Here is a 23,384-nt window from a genome sequence, read left to right on the forward strand (position 1 = left end):
CAGTTTTGTTCTGTGACCATTAAGGGTAATGTTTCTGATCATTGTGTTTCTATGTTTATTAGATGAAACCAAGTGGGATAAAAAGCGCAACAGTGTTTTACAGCAAATAATTTTAGAGTCTCTCTATGACTTTCTGTGTAAATTCATCACCAGCATTAAAATGGTAAAAACATTATAATGTATTTAGAAGTCAGATATAAAACCAGGAGAGACCTTAAAAATCATCCAGTGCAATTTTCTGTCTATGAAGTGAAGTGATATGAAAGTCGTTCAGTCTGTCTGACTCTTTGCAACCCCACGGACTATACAGTCCATGGAATTCTCCAGGCAGGATACTGGAGTGAGTAGCTGTTTCCTTCTCCAGGGGATCTTCCCAACCCAGGGATCAAACCCAGGTCTCACACATTGCAGGCAGATTCTCTACACTCTGAACCAAAAGAGAAGCCAAAGAATACTGGCATGGGTAGCCTATCCCTTCTCCAGTGGATCTTCCCAAACAAGGAATCGAATCAGGGTCTCCTGCATTGCAGGTGGATTCTTTACCAACTGAACTATCAGGAAATTGAGGCCCATAATAGTTAATTGGAATACTGAAGGGAATTAAACTAGTTTGCGAGGAGATGCAGAATGTAAAGAAACTGTCAGCTATATAAGAGATTTTTCTAAAGGAATTTACTGCTAGAGATTTTAAGGATGCAGAAAAAGATACCCTAGACCTGCCTCCTTTTTCTTTTTCATTAAAATTTAAATCAACACTTCCATAGTTTCTTGACCTCTGCACTATTGACACTGTAGAGCAGTTAATTCTGTTTTTGAGGAGGAGGGGAATTATCTTAAATTATCTTAAAACAGATAATTCTGTTTTAAGATCCTGTGTATCTTATGATGTTTAGCAGCACCCATGGCCTCTATCCAGTGGATACAAAAAGCAACCTCCCTGCTCCCCGAGTTGTGACAACCACTGATGTCTCCAATCATCACAAAATGGTCACTGGAGAACAAAATTTCTCATTTTATTAATGGAACCACTGCCTTAGGGGACCTGGACTTTCCAGATCTTTCCTTCTTGAAAATGTGTGTTAGGGAAGAATGAAAGGGAGAGAAACTGGAATTTTTAGCTAGAGGGTAGCTTTAGGCGTGAAAGTAGTGATAGGTGATTAGTAGGGATAGGAGAAGCTGCCTCTCCTCCCTTCAAGAGCAGCTCTGGGCTTGCATCTTATCTAGATACAGGACTTGGTGCCCCAGCAGGCCGAGTCCTGGTTAGGAAGACATCAGCTCTTAGTTCTGCTGATGAACTAATTTGTCTCAGAACATTGCAGTGCCTTTCTCAACACAAACAAACATCTCAATTTTTCAAAGAGAGGTAATAAAGACATGAGATTTTATTTTATATTTTAGAGTCTTGTCAAGAGATTGTTGACTTGAAGTCAAACTCCCTAGACTGAAGTATTAACTTTGCTTCTTACTAAAAGGCACATCATCAATCTGGAACTTTGTTTCAGAAATGATGTCTGAGGTAATATTTTATGAACTGTAAAACACAAAACACTGAAAAAGAAGGTTTTAATATTAGCAGTGAAAAATCACAAAGTCCCTTTTTTCTTAATTCAAAATGGTCTAGAAGCAGGAAAGATTTGAAATACATAGTACAATTGGCAGCCCTCTTCCTCACAGGCATTATTTGTTAGTGTCTTTACTGCCACCTAGCGGCAGATGAGAATGAGATTGGCTGGGCATCAGCTGTTTTACGTTTCAGTCCCGACTTTTCACTTAGTCAGCATACGACCCCTTCTTCATAAGCAGTGACTAGGGATGCAGAATCATCTCAAGGAGAGATGTGGTGGACTTATGTGAGGTTGAAACCACACATTCACAAGGGCTACCTGTATTTAATTTTCTCTGGATATGCTTAGCAACTAAATTGGAGTACCATCATTCAGATTGGAAATTTCCAGAGCAAGAAGGCAAAAGGGCAAGGTGGCAGTGGAAAGGAGAATGTTGGCAAGAGATCAGCTGAAATGATAAATTATGAGGTCTAGGATGGACAGGGACGGGCGAGAAGTCAGTGGGATCCTACAATCAATATTTGGAGGTTTAGAATAAGATAAATGGGCACTCAAACCCAAGCTCTAACAATGTTATGTTCCAGGCAGGTTCTCAGTTTGTGGCCTGCATGTCTTCTTCAGTGTTCGTGAGGTCAATACTATTTTCATAATAATACTAAGATACTATTTGCTTTCTTTACCACATTGAAGTCTGCACAGATGGTGCAAAAGCACTGGTGGATAAAATTTTTTGGTGGCTTTGCATCACTCAAAGCAGTGGCACCAAAAACTACTAGTAATGATTGTATTTCTCACTACAGTCACCATTTTTAAGATGCCAGTACAAAATTTCAGATAGTTGAACACCACTACCGACTCAATGGGCATGAATTTGAGCAAACTCCTGGAGGTAGTGAAAGATAGGGATGTCTGGCGTGCTGCAGTACATAGGGTCACAAAGAGTTGGACATGACTTAGCAACTGAACAACAACAAAGACATTTCAAAATATCTTTGATGAAGCAGTAATAATTATTAATTGTATCAAGTCTCTACCCTTGAATAAATGTTTTCTCGATATTCTATCTGACAAAGCACAAAGTGTGCATGAAGCACTTGTGCTATACCCTGAAGTGTGATGGGAGTGTCAGAGAGCACCTGTGTGATTGCTGGAGCTGCATACCAAACCAACATTTTTTTCAACAATTGCCAGACAAAGAACAATTACCAAACAAACTATGAGTATTCCAACTTGGGTATTTAGCAAACACTCTTTTATAAAATGCACAAAACTAGCTTGTCATTTTAAGGAAAATAATCAAGAATGTTTGTTGGGCTTGAGAGTCTCCCAGTATTTATTTTTTCTGATAAAAATCAGTGGTGATATTAACAATTGTGCTTTTCATGCTCTTCAGTAAAAAATAAATCAACATATGGGATATCCGCATAAGCAGCGGTCCCCAAACTTTTTGACACCAGGGGCCAGTTTTGTGGCAGACAGTTTTTCAAGACCTGGGAGAGGAGGGATGGTTTGGGATGATTCAAGTGCATTACATTTATTGTGCACTTTATTTCCAACCTAATGCTACTGCTGATCTGACAGGTACCAGTCTGTGGCCCAGAGGTTGGGGACCCCTGATTTAGGGAAAAGATATTCTCCAAATGACCCCTATTTGATATCACAGAATCACGCTTGGATAAATGATGAATTCAGACTACAAGATAGACCTGTTATGAAACAATTTATGTGAAAGTTCATTGAAACTTTAAGATTCCACTTTGCAACAAAAATTTGAGAAATTACCATAGGTAGGGCTTTGGTGGAATACCAAAGAAAAATACTGACATTTATCTGAAATATTAAAATAGTCTTCTTTTTTCCAACTAGTTAATCTGTATGAGGCCAGATTTTCTACTTAACTTTCAACAAAAACAGCACATTGCAGCAAATTTAATGCAGGTATCCCAAGGTGATTCAAGTGGTAAAGAATCCACCTGCCAATGCAGGAGACCCAAGAAACTTGGGTTCAATCTCTGAGTTAAGAAGATCCACTGGAGAAGGAAATGGCTACCCACTCCAGAATTCTTGCCTGGGGAATCCCACGGACAGAGGAGCCTAGTGGACTACAGTCCACGGGGTCGAAAGAGTTGGACACGATGGAGCACACATGAGTATCTTGTTGCTGTTCAGTCTCTCAGTCGTGTCTGATTCTTTGCAACCCCATGGACTGCAGCACGCCAAGCTTTCCTGTCCTTCACCATCTCCTGGAGCTTGCTCAAACTCATGTCCATTGAGTCAGTGATCCATCCCATCTTCTGTTGTCCCCTTCTCTTCCTGCTTTCAATCTTAGCTGTCTTCTATTAAGGCAGATATTAAGGTATTTTGCAAACATGTAAATCTGTGTCATCTCTCACTCAAATTTTTTCTTTTGGAATATATATTTTTAAAATGTGTTTTTATATTATTTGAATGGATTTGATAGTTATTTACAATGAGTTAACATAAATATTTTCTAAATTTCTCTTTCAATTTCTAATGTGGTAAATATCAATTGATATGCATGCTTGCATCCTAAGTCACTTCAATCGTGTCCAGCTCTGCAACCCCATGGACTGTAGCCTGCCAGGCTCTGCTATCTGTGGGATTCTCTAGGCAAGAATACTGGAGTTGGTTGCTATGCCCTCCTCTAGGGGATCTTCCCAACCGAGGGATCGAACCTTTGTCTGTTATCATTTTCTGCATTGGCAGATGGGTTCTTTACCACTAATGCTACCTGGTTGCCCTTATGCAAATAGCTTCTTGAGATCCTCAATGCCTATTTTAAATGTAGAGGCTATCTGAAACCAGAAATTTTGAGAATTATAGTACTAAAGAAAGTCATTTAGTTTCTGTATATATTATTTTTTTTAATCCACATGGTGGAAATAATAAGCTTCTAAAGTTATTGTAAAAGTTGACCCTGATTACAATTTAATACTGAACCATCAGGGTAGGGAATTTTGCCTGTTTTGTTTATTGTTGAATACCAAGTATCTATAATTATCTAACAAATTTTAGGTCCTCAATATATAAATTGAATAAGTTAATAAATCACAAATAAGCATTTTTATCAACTGGCTGCTTGATTATAATTATCCAAATACTGTAACATGTATATAATGTATATTTATAAAAGTATATTTATGCAGTTTCAATGCATATGAAATAACCACAATGCTCACTGCATGAAAGAAAGTGAAAGTGAAGTTGCTCAGTCGTGTCGTGTCTGACTCTTTGCAACCCTATGAACGGTAGCCTACCAGGCTCCGCTGTCCATGGGATTTTCCAGGCAAGAATACTGGAGTGGGGTGCCATTTCCTTCTCCAGGGGAACTTCCCAACCCAGGGATCAAACCTGGGTCTCCTGCACTGCAGACAGATACTTTACTGTATGAACCACCAGGGAAACCTGTCCACTGCATCAGTTCAGTTCAGTTCAGTTCAGTCGCTCAGTTGTGTCCGACTCTTTGCAGTGAACACTTAACAAAATATAAACCAGGTGATAGGGCAAGACAGAAACTATTGCAGGGAAATCGCAGGCAAGAGTCGGTCTCATTAAGGTATAATCACAGGTATAGTGAGTCAGGGAATAGAATCAGAGAGCTGAGTTGCTTGGAGTTTATAATTAGAAAGAATGGCATAACTGCACTTATTAAACCCCATCATTTGTAATGAAGGAGTTGGATTAGAAATTTATGAATCTGAGTCACATGATGCTTTCTTTTCTTTTCAGTTGTTTAACAGGATATGTCAACAATAGCCTATCCTTCTTTGACCTGAGTGAACTTGGCATAGGAAAATCTGGGTATTGCAGGTACTTTAAAATTATAGCTGTCTTTTCTTTTTGCTTTCACCATTCCACCTCCTCCATTCAACATGTTAATGGGCCCATTGAAATTGTCATTTTGAAGTTTTGGCAAATAAAGAACATTTGGGATCTTCACATCTTGATCTCTATTCTCCAAACTCTGTTTTTGTGGATTTTAGGTACCGAGACTACAGAGGTCCTCCTTGGAGTTCCAAACCCTATGAATTCACCCTACAATACTGGCATATCCTCGCTGCTAGATTGGCCTTCATTATTGTGTTTGAGGTTAGTCACAGGCTGATAAAATTACTGTAGATAAACACTTTTCCAACTGATACATTAATTGCCTTTTTGAGCTCAGTTTCTCAGTGACTTCCAAAACTGGAGCTGACTATGTACCTGTGAAAGATTTAAATACAATGAAACCACGGTGACAAGTACATAAAAAGCAAGGGCTGAATAATGTTAGTTAAAGAGTGTTTATATCAGAAAACTAGGATAATCTCTAGGCCCATGGTGGACCTACATATTATCACACTTAGTGAAGTAAGCCAGACAGAGAAAGACAAATATATTTCACTTATTTGTGGAATCTAAAAAGTGACACAAATAAATTTATTTATAAAACAGAAACAAACTCACAGACATAGAAGACAAATGTATAGTTACTAAATGAGAAAGAGGGGGATAAATTAGAAGTTTGGAATTAACATATACATATTCAGTTCAGTTCAGTTCAGTCACTCAGTTGTGTCCAAGTCTTTGCGACCCCATGAATTGCAGCACACCAGGCCTCCCTGTCCATCACCAACTCCCAGAGTTCATTCAAACTCAAGTCCATCAAGTTGGTGATGCCATCCAGCCATCTCATCTTCTGTCACCCCCCTTTCCTCCTTCCTCCAATCCCTCCCAGCATCACAATCTTTTCCAATGAGTCAACTCTTCACATGAAGTGGCCAGAGTACTGGAGTTTCAGCTTTAGCATCATTCCTTCCAAAGAACACCCAGGGCTGATCTCTTTTAGAATGAACTGGTTGGATCTCCTTGCAGTCCAAGGGACTCTCAAGAGTCTATTACTATATATCAAATAGATGACCAAAAATGACCTACTATATAGCATAGAAAACTATATTCAATATTTTATAATAACCTAGAAGGTAAAAGAATCTGAAAAAATAGATGTATATGTATATATATAACTCAGTCACTTTGCTTTATACCTGAAGCTAACACAGCATTATAAATCAACTGTACTTCAACTTAGTTATGAGCATCATGGTAACCAAATTTAAAAAGGAAAGAATGATTTTCATAATCTGACAAAAGGACCCATTTTATTCATCGGATGGAGAGATTATCTTCTGAACAATCGATGCTAATTATAGTTGATCATATGTATTTGTATAAGCATACAAATAATTCAGTAATTTATGCCTGAGAACACTTTTATAAAAATTTCACAGATTTTGATGATCAGAGTGATGCAATAATACTAGATTGTAGTCCTGGGAAGAAATTTAGAGAAGCTACAGTATCATTGCCTTGCTTAAAATATAGCCGGCCTGATACAGTTAAGAACTTAATTATATGCCTCAGTTACCAGCAACCTACCATCATGGATCCATGACACCAATGATGCCCTCTTTTTCCCCCCTCTCTTTTCATTCCCTGCTCCCCACTCCTTCCATAAGCACCCACTCTCTCTTCTTCTGTGGAAGATGTTCCACATCTTTATTTGAATATATGTTTGTTTATAAATATATATATGTGTGTGTGTATGTGTGTATAGTATTACTTAAAGTACTATTTTCCAGAATTACTTCAATGGTATTATGTAATAACTCATGTTATCTTTTGCCATTGTACTTTTTCAGATCTAGAGAGACATCTATCCATGAGATCTGTAATTTATTTTGTCACTTATGATATTTCATCAAAATTAAGTACCATATGCTCCTTAAGATAGGTACTTAGACCTACAATAATCCTCTACCTCAATGTGTCTATTATTAAGACTATTGGACATGTTATCTTGTAAACACATTTAAGGGTTTTTAAGGAATATTTTACTCAGGTGTGGAATTGTTAGTTTATATGCATACTTGGTTTCATGTATAATAATACTGAGAGAGTGCTCTTCAAAATTCTCCTGGATTTTCACCAGATTTTCACATTATCTGATTTCTAATATTTTGCAGTTGTAAAAGAGTAAGGTAACATTTTGCTTTAATTTTTTTTTGGTTATAACTTGTTTATTAATAGCACTGACCATCACTTTTAGTACTAGAAAGCCATGTAGGCTTCCTTTTTTTGTAAGTGTATTATAACTTTGGCCCATTTTGGATTGTGTTTCCAGTGTATTTGTTAACAAATTTTATGATTTCCTTATCTATTTTACATATTAATCTTAACCATAACAGATATTTATGTTCATTTTGATGTAGTCAAGCCCATAATTGTTTACCTTTCATGGTGTGTGCTTATTCTGTATTGCTTATTTAGGACACTTTCCTTATCTCCAATTCAAAAAGGTATTCTACTACATGTTTACTGTTAACTGTATAGTCTTACCTATCACATGTCTTTAAGATACCTGGAGTTCTTATAGAGTCTGAAAGAAAAAGTTATTTTTTTATTCTCCATATAGTAAAATAATTTTTGCACTGCGATTTACTAAATAATCTATTATCTGTCCACTGACTTGTAAAACCATCTCTGTTATATTTCAAGCATTTCAAGTTCCTATATTGTTACAGGTATATCTCTGACCTCAGTATTTTGAGTTATCACTCTGTCTATAACTGGATCACTATAACTGGATCACTATTGTGCTATATAAATGCAATATTTAAATATTTCATATCTGATAAAGCAAGTGACCTTCCATTCCTGCCACATTTTCTCTTAATTTAAAAAATTTTCATAGCTATTTGGAATTATTAGTCATTCATATAAACTGTTTTTCAGGTTCCTTCAAATATTGAGCAAAGACTTTGGTTAGAATTGCATTTGTAGAAATCAAATTTTGACTTATTTATAAAATCTCTATTGTTTCATTAATGAACATGGAATTTATTCAAACTGTTCTATTCCTTTAATAGAGTTTTAAATATTCTTTTGCTATTTTTCCCTTTTAATTTCTATAAAATGTATGGATTTTTTTAATTGCTGTTATGAATACTATCTTAACCTTCCTTACATGACTTGCTTGATTTTTGCTGGAATGCTAATAGTGTTTTTAAGATGATCATACCTCCTTGTTTAAGTTCTAGTATTCTGTCTGGTAAATCTGGTGAATTGTCTTTTCAAATGAAAATACCAGCTGCAAATAACAACAGTTTCGCATCTTGAATTCCAAAGTTTCATTGCTTTTGTTTGCCTTACTCTATAGCTGGAAATGGGATAGGATCCTATTCAATTCAATAGGATGTTAAATAGGAGCAGTGTGAACAACTGTGTCTTGTTTCCATCTTCAATGGAAATACTTCTGATTTTTTTAAAGTATATTATCTGCTGTAGGTTTTTTAAGATAAACTCTATCACTTTAAGAAAATTGTCATCTGTTACTGGTTGTGACAGTGCCTTGATAAATGGGTATTAAAATCTAACTTAAAAAAGATTTCCTTTTTAGTATTAAGTCATACTTGCATATCAATTTCTGAGAATCAGTTTGTAGGTTAATTTATTACTTTTGTATAGGACTTGGAGATCATGGCATCTGATCCCATCACTTCATGTGGAAACAGTGACAGATTGTATTTTTGGGGGGCTCCAAAATCACTGCAGATGGTGATTGCAGCCATGAAATTAAAAGACGCTTACTCCTTGGAAGAAAAGCTATGACAAACCTAGACAGTGTATTAAAAAGCAGAGACATCACTTTGCAGGCAAAGGTCCATATAGTCAAAGCTATGGTTTTTCCAGTAGTCATTTACAGATATGAGATTTGGACCATAAAGAAGCCTGAGTGCCAAAGAATTGATGCTTTGGAACTGTGGTGCTGGATAAGACTCTTCAGAGTCCCTTGGACTGCAAGGAGAGCAAACCAGTCAATCCTAAAGGGAATTAACCCTGAATATTCATTGGAAGGACTGATGCTGAAGCTGAAGCTCCAATACTTTGGCTTTTTGAGAAGTGAAGAGCTGACTCACTGGGAAAGACCCTGATGATGGGAAAGACTGAGGGCAACAGAAGAAGAGGGTGGCGGAAGATGATATGGGTGGATGGCGTCACCAACTCAATGGACATGAGTTTGAGCAAGCTCCAGGAAATGGTGAAGGACAGAGAAGCCTAGCATGTTGCAGTCCTTAGAGTCACAAAGAGTCAGAAATGACTGAGTGACTGAACCACATAGGACTTGGACATATTCCTGCTTACTAATTTAAACTGTAACAAATATTTCTAATTTTTACTTCTGTGCTCTTGAGTCACATTGCTAGATATTCTGTGCATATCAAGTATTTGGTCAGGAAAGAAACTCTTGATCTGCTTGTCTATGGGAAAGTATGACTTGCATTTCTATGATTTACTATGCAGTGCTATTTCCCTGGACACGTACAGCAAGCCCAGTTAAAAGTACCTTTTTCCTTTCCGCATAGAGATTAAGTCCTAAGTCCTTCAAGTGAATGGGTTCTTTTGTACAGATCATCCCAACTCTATCAATCAGATTTTTTTTTTAATCTATGTGACTCAAGAGCATAGAAGTAAAAATTAGAAACATTTGTTACAATTTAAATTAGTGAATGGGTTCTTTTCTACAGATCATCCTAACTCTATCAATCAGATTATTTTTAACAAGAAATTAAAAGACCTATTATTCATGGGAAAAGAAAAAAGATGCATTTATAATAGTTGAAGGTACTATTTAAGCAGTGTTTATACTGTACCAAGCACACCTTTGAACTTTCCACATATATTTGCTCTTTTAATTCTTATACCAGCCTTTAAAAGATACCAATATTAGCATCATTTTAGAGCTGAGACATCGAGAACATAAGTGATTTGCATAAGGTTACACAGCTAAGAGTGTTGGAGTAAGATTCAAATGCAATTTCATTCAGCATCTGTACTTTTAATCATAGGCATATTACCTTTTGATTTTTATTCCTGCTTTTTTTAATGCAATACTTTTATCAGTTTATTTTAGTATACTATATTTTATCATAGAATAAATGTTGATAAAGATAAGATTTTTAGAGCAGTTATAATAATATATGATTTTAATAGAGTAGAAATTCTGAAAAATGTGTATGTTGGGGGTTGAGTCCAAACTCAGCTTCACAGCTTCACTGTATTCTGTATGGTTCATACACTGTGTCTTATAACATCTTATAATGCAGGAATTTTCCCTGCGTATGGTCTTTCTTATCCATGTATGACAATGCATATCATAGCAGTATTGCATAGTATATAAGGGTTTTATGGGTGTGCATGTCAGACTCATTCAGTGTTTGTAAGCTGACATCAACACGTTTTTGTTGTAATACTTATTAGATGGAAGGCAATAAATGTATCTCCAATATAGTTTTAGGATATCCCTGAAATATCCCCCAAATATTCTAGATGGTACATACTAAGTTCTGATGCTTGATTGTAAGGCAAACATAGCATTGTTCGTGACTATTTTGGTTTATAATTAGCATTTCAGAATCGTTGAAAATGTACTTTCTCCTCTTAACCTTTCAGCACCTTGTTTTTGGGATCAAGTCTTTCATCGCATACCTGATTCCGGATGTACCAAAGAACCTATATGACCGAATAAGACGGGAGAAGTACTTAGTCCAAGAAATGATGTACGAGGCTGAACTAGAACACTTGCAACAGCAGCGGAGAAAAAGTGGTCACCCTGTTCACCATGAATGGCCTTAGTGGATCTGTTGCCCAATGGGGGCAACACTGTTAGTGGACATGATGGCAAATTATAATTCTAGGTGGGATCTAAGAGGAAGGCATACCTGGCAAACCACATGTATAATATGATATTTGGAAATATATCACAGCCATCTCTGGATTTGAAATACCCAGTCTTCTAGAGAAGAAGAAAAATGGCTCACGACCTTAAAAAAAATGCTTAGGAAGCATTGCAGGAAGCCAGGGTCTAATTCTCAGAACCAGCCTCAGGGAGTTGTGTGTTTGGAAACCTCCACCTTCCATCAACACAGTATACTAGGGAGGGTGATGATGAGGTTTCTAATGACAGATTTCCATGTAAATGTACACAAGTCAGGCATGACTTAAAATATCATGTGGTCCTCATGCACACACTAATCTGACTTTGGAACCTTAGGTTGAGTTGAGCTACTTACCAAGAAATGACAAATCAGTTATTGTCTTTGCTGCCAGAACTCCGCGTCCCTTCAACTTACTGTTTTATAGGAATTTCCTTTGTTTCTTGCTGGGATTTTTGGATCTGTGTCACAGGAAATTCATGTTGTTTTTCACTGACTATGCAGTTGAAGAGTTGCACAACTTCAGTAGTCAAACCAAAAATCTAAGACTCCAAAAAGAATACCATTCATTGAAATAATACTCTATTGCATTGGCCGCATTCAAATCTGTTTTATTATTAGCAGATTCACTTTCACTGCCTTTTTTTCTCCTTTACTAAAGGCCAATGGAGTCATATTGTTATAAAATATGGATTTTCATTCTCATATCATTTAGAAGATAATGAATCCGTATTTACTGTGGAAGGCTGTTTTATAGTATACTTAATTTCCACCTCCCTGATTTATTACAGTTCTCACAGAATAACTTGAAATGCTGTAAATATATTGATTTTCCTTGTACCTTTGCACCTTGCAATACGGAACACAAGTTATTAATACAATTCATGCAGCTCTGAGACCAGTTATAAAATATTCCATTGTAGCTTGTTTATTCAGGAAAACAGAAGCCAGATGCTTTGCAACATGTAAGCTTTTCCAACAACGTGCACTCTTGCTCGTGAGCTGATGAAAACAATGCATGAATATAAATTTATATTATTTGTAGAATAACACAGTTTTTTGAATTTTACTTTCTCTTCATCACTGAAGGGAGTTTTCTGTTATTTCTTTGGTAGATTGATTTGGTTTATTTTGAAAACTCAGTAGAAACAAAGTCAAATTGATTGTGAAAGATACTGTTTTTGCTTGTTGTGGAGTTGCTGTTTCTCTGAACTCTGTGAGCATGAATGTTCACAGACTGATGTTGGAGGAAGCATTCAAATAAAGAAAGTCTGGTGGAGGCATAAACTATGGGGGCAGGATGGGAAAAAAGAAAAGAGTTGAATTAAGAAAATATTTAGTAGAAATCAAGATACTTTTTCTTGCAAAACAAAGCTAATCTCAATTTTCTTCTTCTGGGAATGGGATGAGGCATGCATAATCGTGGTGGTTGTGGTTCAGTTGCTAAGTCATGCCCAATTTTTGAGACCTCATGGACTGTAGCCTGCCAGGCTTCTCTGTCCATGGGATTCTCCAGGCAAGAATATTGGAGGGGTTTGCCATTTCCTTCTCCATGGGATCTTCCCTACCCAGGGATCGAACCCAAATCTTGCACATTGACAGGCAGACTCTTTACCACTGAGCCACCAGAGAAGTCTGTATGCAATCATGCATTCATAGACATATGTGATTTTTTTGTGTGCTGTTTAAAGGTACAGTTATTTCCGAAATTTATAAAGACCAGATTAAACCCAATGGAAATAAAACTACTTTGTATATATGCAAGGGTTTCTCTAGCAAGAAAAATCATAAAGTTTCTCTTCACTATTTAAAAAATGTTAACAATGGAAGTGTTTTTTGTTTTGTTTTATGTTAGTTTACCTTCTTTCTCTCCAGAGATAAATAAATCACAGTGATTGGTTGATTTTTGTCAAAAATACTTACTTCCCTACCTGCCCTCTGATTCTGAGCAAGAGGAAGAACTTCAGACTCTCAAGGGAATTCCATTCAGATTCCAGAGAGGTTTTTTTTTCTGCCACCTGCCTATTCACAGTAACTGATTGTACTAACTGCACAAAGAAACTTTAAATACTTCCATTTTGTAGCATCTACATTTCCTTTTCTTTGTTGGTTAAATGTATACACATGCCTGAGGATAAATACTCTCTATGCTTATTGAAGACATAAATGAACCTGACATTTATGTCCTTTTACAATTAGGGATGCAAGGCAAAGATATTTGCCTTATAGTAAAGAATACGGATAGCTGTGCCCTTGAGAATTTGTCTCTTTCTGTTATTTTTATATAACCATATAAAATCGTATTAATGCCTAGTGGGAATAATATGAAAAGAAAAAGGTATTTTTAATAAAAATTATAATACATTGATTTAGGAAATGCCTTCTCTGATATTTTTGAAATCGATGGAAAAATAGAGAAACAATGAAAAAATTATCTGAAATTCTCCTTTTGTGGACCAATGCAGTAGAATCTAGTTATATCTTCATCATTGTTGACTGCAAAATATTGACAGCCCCTCACAGTATATAAGTTTTAGACAACTGAGCTTTAGTTGAGAGAAATATTTTATATCATGGTTTTCATATGAATACAAATTATTTCTCAAAGATTTATATAACACACTATTCTCAGGAATTCTGTATTACATGAATGCTGCTTATATATTTTCTTATTCTAAATTGTTGTCTTTTCAAGCAGATAACTAATATATACATATATGTGCATGCTCTCAGCCTTGACAAGTTGCGCCAGGCTGTAGCATTTTCATTGTACAGTGTGTGGAAAATCGCTCTAGGTTATAGCTGAAATTGTTTGCAGTTGTCTGAGTCTGTGCACGCACTTTGAGATAAAATGTGCCTGAGTGACTGCATGAGGAGATACAACTGAATGCTGCATATTCTTCCAAAATTACTCTTAGCACAATCTGTTGTAGAATGTGATAAAAAGCAATCTTTTTCACTCAATAAATTTTCATGTGAGATGGTATTTTTTCTATGGTATGCATGTTAATTTAATCCTATTTGTTTTCTAAATTTGAAGCTGGGAATTGTTGAGAGTGTATGGCAAGAGGGGATTACACGTTCTTTAGGTCTCCAAGGCAATAGTTTCCTTTTCTTTGGGCCCTTCCCCACTCTTGAAAAGTTTTGACTCTTTGTCTTCTAATAAACTCATTGTCATCTTCAAGGCATTTCCTCATATTATAGTGCAGACGGAGTACCACATTGATCCTAATAGTGCTTTGTGTTAGCAAAGATGGGAGAGGAAGCTTGATCTTGTCACATAGAAGCATTTTCTTTCTTTTTTTTTTACACTTGCACTGGCTCGATCAGTCACCATTAAAATCTCCTTAGAACAGGAAGTTTAGCAGCGATTATAATTCATGCCAACGAAGGAGGACAAATTGAGCCTGCTGTCAACAAGAAGCCAACAAATTACCCATTTTTTTTCTTTCAATTTGATGGTGCAAATTGAAAATCCAGGTTGTGAAAAGAGTTGCTTAACTGATAAGGCTGACTTGATTAGTCTATCAGTTGGTAACAGGGAGACATAAGCCAAGAGTGTGATGTGTTTGTGTATATGTGTGTGTTTGTGCGTGTGAATGGGTGCACCCACACACAGGACTAGGAATTCATTTTATTCTGTAAAAACCAGTGAGCACTTACTCTCTGTGAGATATGCCTGACTCAATCCTGTTACATTCATCTGATACTTTTATTTTCCCCCAAATCTTAGTATTATAACAAACTCTGAAAACAATTTTAAGTTTTATCCAGAACATCAGTGAACCTCTTATATCCTTCCTGTTATCCTCAGTAGCTCAAAATAAAACATTTTAGGAATGGCTTAGAAAACCCAGCTTCTAGTGGAAAGGTGGGCATTCCCATATAGACATTTCTATTCAAAATGAAATGCGTCAACAAAACATAGTCTGAAGACTGATTTGGCCTGCTCTTGAATCACTAATCAGTGTAGGTTCTCGCTAGCTAGGATTCATATACTTGTAGTGGTGTTAAGGAACCTTCAAGAGTACTTGTTAGCTGTGTTCATCTCAGAAATGATATCCATGACCACATTAAATGGTTTTCTTTCTAGAGAACACAGATATTAGAGCACTGCCTCCTAGCCACATCCACAAGACATGTTTTCAGGAAAGTAAGATGAAAGCAGGCAGATTTGGAGAAGAGACTCCTATCTGAGACCAGATCCAATTTCCTAGACCATCACATTAAGGAAAAAAGACATCTATACCTCATGCCTTACTACTTTATGATGGTATCAATGTGTGCTCCAGCACATTCTCCTTGAGGGGAAAAAAAAAAAAAAGCAACTGTTCCATGTATCAGTTCAGTTCAGTTCAGTTGCTCAGTCGTGTCCAACTCTTCGCAACCCCATGAATTGCAGCACGCCAGGTCTCCCTGTCCGTCACCAACTCCCAGAGTTTACTCAAACTCATGTCCATCGAGTTGGTGATGCCATCCAGCCATCTCATCCTCTGTCATCCCCTTTTCCTCCTGCCCTCAATCCCTCCCAGCATCAGGGTCTTTTCCAATGACTCAACTCATTGCATGAGGTGGCCGAAGTGCTGGAGTTTCAGCTTTAGCATCAGTTCCGTGTATAACTACCCCCAAAGTGGGAGCCTTGTACAGTAGACAGGACAGTCAGCTAGGTGGGCTCAGCTTTACATCTTTCCCTAAGAAGGAAGAGGATGATAGTTTCATACATATGCTGGCATTGACTTATTCAGGATATTTGTTTGCTCTCAGTTCTCTCTCTGTGGGAAAAGCATTATCTTTGCTCTTTTTTTCAGAAAACAAACATTTCTTAAAGTTATTAGCTGGAAACAAAACTTAATGAGGTCCATTTCTGTAATTCCCCACAAAAATGATTGTCATGTGGATAGCTAACCCCCTGTGGTATTTAAGCTGCCTGCAAATTTTTATAATTATTTTGTCAGTACCCCTCAATGCTGCCAGGTAAACACTTCAGACCAAATTTAATATCTTTTCTAACAAAAAAATATGAGCAGATTGTCTTGCTGATTTCGACATATTATACTTTTTTGGATGCTGTTCTGTAAGTGAGAAAAGGGAGAATTGAATGATCAGTAAACTTTGATAGCAAAGATAATTATGGAAGCAGTGTTCTGAGAATGGTGGGCACGGGCACAACGGGACTTTCCTACAGAAGCAAAAATGGCTATTTTGCAGATCCTGATTCAGTATCTGCTGTCAGTACACTCTGCCTTCTTTCTGACTAAAAAACAATTTCAATTTAGTTCATCTTTTAATATGAAGAAGAAATGGAGGGTTTATGGTCTTGTTTTCCTTTTTTTTTTTTTCTATTTTAAGACATGAAGCTAAATCTAGTAAGCTTAGATTTCAGTGACAACGCTAGTTAAAGAATAATCATTTCAGTTTTCAATGCTGAAGATGAAAATGCAATTAAGTGAAAAATTTTATCTTCCTGGAATGGTGGTTGGCGTCTATAGTGTAATTTTCAAGTAGGAAAGAACTATTAGAGTCCTGTAATTGGGGGAATTTGGGGAAGGCCAGAAGAGAAAGACTGGATTTCTCCAAACATTTTTGTTCTCAATATGAGAATTACATATATTGAGCCTGATGATTTAGCCATATATTTAACCTGATGATTATAAATATCAATTTTTTTCTTTTTACTCTCAACTTTTGCTCTGAAAATGCTTAAAATCTTAAAATATGAATCTTAACAATAGTGATTATTAATCTTTAAACATTCCAAACTCTCATGCTGCTGCTGCTGCTAAGTCGCTTCAGTCGTGTCCAACTCTGTGTGACCCAAGAGACGGCAACCCACCAGGCTGCGCCGTCCCTGGGATTCTCCAGGCAAGAACACTGGAGTGGGTTGCCATTTCCTTCTCCAATGCATGAAAGTGAAAAGAGAAAGTGAAGTCGCTCAGTCGTGTCCGACTCCTAGCGATCCCATGGACTGCAGCCTACTAGGCTCCTCCATCCATGGAATTTGCCAGGCAAGAGTACTGGAGTGGGTTGCTATTGCCTTCTCCACCAAACTCTCATAAGAAACTTTAAAGCCAGTTAAGAAATTCTTTGCTCTGTTGAGATAGAATAAGTTTTTTAGATGGTATCTTCCCAAAGATACCATAATTGAGAGAAGGTCGACATTATTAAAGAAAGTGAACAATAAAGATTCATAAGCCTTTATCATGTAGATTCTGAATCGGTCAACAATATTGTCTGATTGCTCAGTTCTCTACAAATTCTGCCTGACTATATTATACTGCTACAAATAAGCAATTTGGGGATTGCTTATTTATTTTCTTACATGGCAGTTACATTGGCATGAAATCAATACACTACATGAAATTTATTCTTAGTTTTTCAAATGTGTTGAAGCAGACTCCATAATTGGGAACTGCGTGTTGTGAATACCTGAGTATACACTTGCTTTAAAAAAGAGATGAATTGTTGCTTATAGAAATTCCTGAGGACAAACAAGACATGTCCATAAATACTACCACCATTATATTTGCTTTTCTTTATTTACAGTAACCAATTTTATTGTCATAAAATCCCTTTAATGTTTATTTCTCTGTCTGTCTGGGTGTGTGTATGTGTATATGTAGCCCTAGGTAGCCCAGATGTTACAGGCATTATCCAAAACACTGAAAAAGAAGTCATGTTTTAAAACAATATGTCAGATCTTATTTTGACATATGTTTGCTTGCTCACTTGGTTGACCTGCCTTACTATGTTGTTTAAAGAGAAGATTTTAGAGAAGATAATTTTTTCATCCCACTCCTGACCCTAGTCAGTCAGTCAGTCAGTTCAGTTGCTCAGTTATGTCTGACTCTGTGTGATCCCCATGAATCGCAGCAAGCCAGGCCTCCCATCACCAACTCCTGGAGTCCACCCAAACCCATGTCCATTGAGTCAGTGATGGCATCTAACAATCTCATCCTCTGTCTTCCCCTTCTCCTCCTGCCCTCAATCTTTCCCAGCATCAGGGTCTTTTCAAATGAGTCAGCTCATCGCATCAGGTGGCCAGAGTATTGGAGTTTCAGCTTCAACATCAGTCCTTCCAATGAACAACCAGGACTGATCTTTAGAATGGATTGGTTGGATCTCCTTGCAGTCCAAGGGACTCTCAAGAGTCTTATCCAACACCACAGCTCAAAAGCATCAATTATTCGGTGCTCAGCTTTCTGTATACTCCAACTCTCACATCTATATATGACCACTGGAAAAACCATAGCCTCGACTAGATGGATCTTTGTTGGAAAAGTGATGTCTCTCCTTTTTAATATCCTGTCTAAGCTGGTCATAACTTTCCTCCCAAGGAGTAAGCGTCTTTTAATTTCATGGCTGCAGTCACAATCCACAGTGATTTTGGAGCCCCCCAAAATAAAGCCTGACACTGTTTTCACTGTTTTCCCAACTGTTTGCCATGAAGTGATGGGACTGATGCCATGATCTTAGTTTTCTGAATGTTGAGCTTTAAGCCAACTTTTTCACTCTCCTCTTTCACTTTTATCAAGAGGCTCTTTAGCTCTTCAATCTCTGCCATAAGGGTGGTGTCATTTGCATATCTGAGCTTATTGCTATTTCTCCTGGCAATCTTGATTCCAGCTTGTGCTTCCTCCAGCCCAGAGTTTCTCATGATGTACTCTGCATATAAGTTAAATAAGCAGGGTGACAATATACAGCCTTGACATACTCCTTTTCCTCTTTGGAACCACTCTGTTGTTCCATGTCCAGTTCTAACTGTTGCTTCCTGACCTGCATATAGGTTTCTCAAGAGGCAGGTCAGGTGGTCTTGTATTCCCATCTCTTTCAGAATTTTCCACAGTTTATTGTGACCCACACAGTCAAAGGCTTTGGCATAGTCAAGAAAGCAGAAATAGATGTTTTTCTGGAACTCTCTTGCTTTTTTGATGATCCAGCGAATGTTGGCAATTTGATCTCTGGTTCCTCTGCCTTTTCTAAAACCAGCTTGAATATCTGGAAGTTTGAATGCACTTCAATCTGCACTTGTTTTTAGAAGATATAATTAAAATAATTATGTATTTTCATTATGTATATCTATTCTTATTCTATAGGCATTTTTTTCCCCTTAAAATTAACTAGTTATACAAATATGGCATTAAGTTGAGTGGTATTCCAAGGCTCTGTGAAAAATCTGTGTACACTTTTGGAAACACAAAAACATCATCTTACATTTCCTGTTGATGTACAGAAGCATTATTATTAACCAACAGTTTCCATTATAGAGTAGGATTATTTTTCTAATTTGTCATTAGAGTCCAATAAGAAAGGGTACTGATATCCTGACATCCCATGTGAGGGTGATTTTGTATTAGGTAGCCAAATATTTATAACCTTATGTCTGTCTTGTGAAGATAACTTGATATTTCAAACACCAAAGGTACAACAAAAGAGAATTGGGCTTATGAGTGTTTGTTACTCATATAAGTGTTTGCAAATCTAAATTAGATGGGTCAAAAGATTGGAATGGAGGAGAACATAATGTCATTAACTCTTTCCAAGAATTGCAAATAAAAATAACCACTAGGTGATTACAATTGATTACTAGTTATTCTTGCTTGATTTAAAGTTTTATATCATTTTAATATACATCATTTGTAATATCAATTACAATTTGTTTGAAAATAGATTTTACTTCAAGGTTATGAATACTGGATAAAAGAGGTTAACTCTACAGGAAACCTAGTTGTTACAAAACTGAGACTGAGCACATTAGATTTTTTAATATACGAATGTACATAGAAAGAGCTAAAATGTCTATTACTAATTTTAAAGCAATTTATTTCTAAAAGAACAATTAAAGGGAGACTCCTTTTTTTTATTTACTTATCTGATCTTGGTAATAATGCTTGATTAAGATTGAAATTACCATAAAAACATTTCAATAATACTATCTTTGAAATACTGGTTGCAAGTCCCCTGATCTGTGGTTTATTTCTTTTTATTTTAGAAAGAAATGGTATAACACCATAAAATCACAAAATAATGAAATTTATACTAAAGAAAATTTATTTGAATTAAACAAAAGGAAAAGTCCCCTCCCCCCTTTCCACTGTTGTTTCAGTTCAGTTCAGTTCAGTCACTCAGTTGTGTCCAACTCTTTGCGACCCCATGAACCACAGCACGCCAGGTCTCTGTGCCCATCACCAACCCCCAGAGTCCACACATCACCATTGAGTTGGTGATGCCATTCAACAACCTCATCCTCTGTTGTTCCCTTCTCCTCCTGCCTTCACTCTTTCCCAGCATCAGGGTCTTTTCAAATGAGTCAGCTTGTCGCGTCAGATGGCCAAAGTATTGGAGTTTCAGCTTCAACATCAGTCCTTCCAATGAACACCCAGGACTGATCTCCTTTAGGATGCACTGGCTGGATCTCCTTGCAGTCCAAGGGACTCTCAAGAGTCTTCTCCAACACCACAGTTCAAAAGCATCGATTCTTCTGTGCTCAGCTTTCTGTATAGTCCAACTCTCACATCCATACATGAACACTAGAAAAACCATAGCCTTGACTAGATGGACCTTTGTTGGCAAAGTAATGTCTCTGCTTTTTAATATGCTGTTTAGGTTGGTTATAACTTTCCTTCCAAGGAGAAGCGTCTTTTAATTTCATGGCTGCAATCACCATCTGCAGTGATTTTGGAGCCCCCCAAAATAAAGTCAGCCACTGTTTTCACTGTTTTCCCATCTATTTGCCATGAAGTGATGGGACCAGATGCCATGATCTTAGTTTTCTGAATGTTGAGCTTTAAGCCAACTTTTTCACTCTCCTCTTTCATTTTCATCAAGAGGCTCTTTAGTTCTTCACTTTCTGCCATAAAGGTGGTGTCATCTGCATATCTGAGCTTATTGCTATTTCTCCTGGCAATCTTGATTCTAGCTTGTGCTTCCTCCAGCCCAGCATTTCTCATGTTGTACTCTGCATGTAAGTTAAATAAGCAGGGTGACAATATACGGTCTTGACGTACTCCTTTTCCTATTTGGAATCACTCTGTTCCATGTCCAGTTCTAACTGTTGCTTTGATTAGACAACTACACTTGCTATTAACTGTGCACTGAGTGGCAAACTTGGGTTAAAATTCTGTTTACTTATCAAAGTTTATAGTTATTACTTAAGTAATAAGTATACTTATTATACTTGTTACTTATTATACTTATTACTTATTATACGTATTACTTAAATCATAGATATGAATATTATACTTTTCAATAAAAAACTTGTCTATCTTTAGAACAGTATTTTTTTTTTCTGTTTTTAAGAATTTAGGACCTTTAGAAAAGTTACTCTCTGGAAGATCATATTTCAATTGAACTCAGCATTATGTGTCTTGAAAATCCTAAAGGGAAACAGTAAACCAATTTAATTTAAAAGGAATACTGGAATGGGTACCATTTGCTTCGTGCACTGCAGACTAACAGGCATTGAATGTTACACACAGTTCAGTCACTGTGCTAACTACTTCAGATGATTTACCTCTGTAAATCCTCGCAACAATTCTATTAAGTAGGGACAGTTTTGCTCCTTTTAATTTGTGAATAAAGGTCAGAAAGTCTTGCCCAAGATTACCAAGATAATTTTTGTTGGAACTTACATTTATACCTGAAGCCCTTTGACTCCAATCCCTCACCTCAATCAAGAAGCTGTACTCCTTGCTCCAATTGGTGACAAAGAAAATGTCAGTCATCAAAACAAATCATTCCAAATGAGTGAAAGAGGCATTGAGGACATTCTGTTCCATTTTTACCAATATCTGTGGGTATGTTTAGCAGATAAGAGACTGGAATCAAATTTGGCACATTTTAGGCCATCCTAGGAGCTCATCAGGAAAAGGCAAAGGCACCCCACTCCAGGACTCTTGCCTGGAAAATCCCATGGATGTAGGAGCCTGGTAGGCCGCTGTCTATGGGATCGTACAGAATCAGACACGACTGAAGCGACTTGGCAGCAGCAGCAGCTGGAACTCATCATTCATTGCCCTGTTATTGCAAATACCCTGTTCATTCTGTGGCAAAACCAACCACAAGTGTAACCCATTTTTATGGCTTTGAACTTAGCCCTGGGCAGACTTTATACTGCACCAGGGGCCTTGATGCAACTCTGAGCTGACATTCCTTAGGGAGGAGTGAGGCAGCAGAGGTGTGCTATGAGTAACTAGGCAAATCTGTTTACCTTGCCCTTGTAGTGCCTGTCTGCTTCACTGCACAGCACATGTGGTATCTGTGCACTGTGGAAGATGGTTTTCCTGTGGATCCCCATCTGCTTTTGGATTTTTCACCTGTTCTTTTGGGAAGAATTAGGTGTCATCCCTATATTGACCTCTAAAATTTCTTGAAATGTGACCTCAGAATGCCATAGGTTCAATCACATGAGAGAAGACAGAGATATTTTTATGATGAATATTATTTTCAATGTGCAAGTAAGTCATTTTATATTTTGGTAACACTCCAGGTGAAAGAATTAGTGACTGAAAAAGAAAAAGGATCCAAAAACTTTCTGGGAAAGTAGTAAGCTAGTGAAATATCTGTAGGAGAATTTGTGAGTAAACTTTGTAAGAGGATATGTTAGTAAAATGGAAAAAATATAGGGTACCTTTCAGTTTTGCAGAATTCCAAGTGAAATTCTGAAGTTCATATATATAGCTACTATATATATGTGTATATATATATACACATACATCTATATATTTATAGCATGCATGCTCAGTTGTGTCTAACTTTTTGGGACCCCATGCACAGTAGCCTGCCAAACTCCTTTGTCCATGGAATTTTCCAGGCAAGAATACTGGAGTGGGTTGCCATTTCCTCCTCCAGGGGATCTTCCCCACCCAGGGATAGAACTCACATCTCCTATGGCTCCTGAATTGACAGGTGGGTTCTTTACCACTGAGCCACCAGGGATATCTCTTTATAGATAGAGCTACTGTTAATCTAATTCTTATCCTCAGATTTTTTTTCCTTCTCTGTCCCATTAACTGAGCCAATGAGGTTTGGCCCAGATTTCGACATTCAC

At 37.0% G+C, this 23,384-nt stretch overlaps 1 protein-coding gene across 1 annotated transcript in view; it reads left to right on the top strand.

The window, feature by feature from the left end:
• The window catches only part of ANO3 (anoctamin 3), a 445,447-nt gene extending 434,189 nt beyond the window's left edge, over positions 1-11,258 (top strand). Inside the window, 3 exon segments of the mRNA XM_052652757.1 lie at positions 5,316-5,396; positions 5,570-5,675; positions 11,076-11,258. Of these exon segments, the coding sequence (XP_052508717.1) occupies positions 5,316-5,396; positions 5,570-5,675; positions 11,076-11,258 (370 nt within the window).
• The last annotated feature ends 12,126 nt before the right edge of the window (positions 11,259-23,384 follow it).

Source organism: Budorcas taxicolor, chromosome 15 (assembly GCF_023091745.1).
Source record: "Budorcas taxicolor isolate Tak-1 chromosome 15, Takin1.1, whole genome shotgun sequence".
In the NCBI taxonomy this organism is placed as follows: domain Eukaryota; kingdom Metazoa; phylum Chordata; class Mammalia; order Artiodactyla; family Bovidae; genus Budorcas; species Budorcas taxicolor.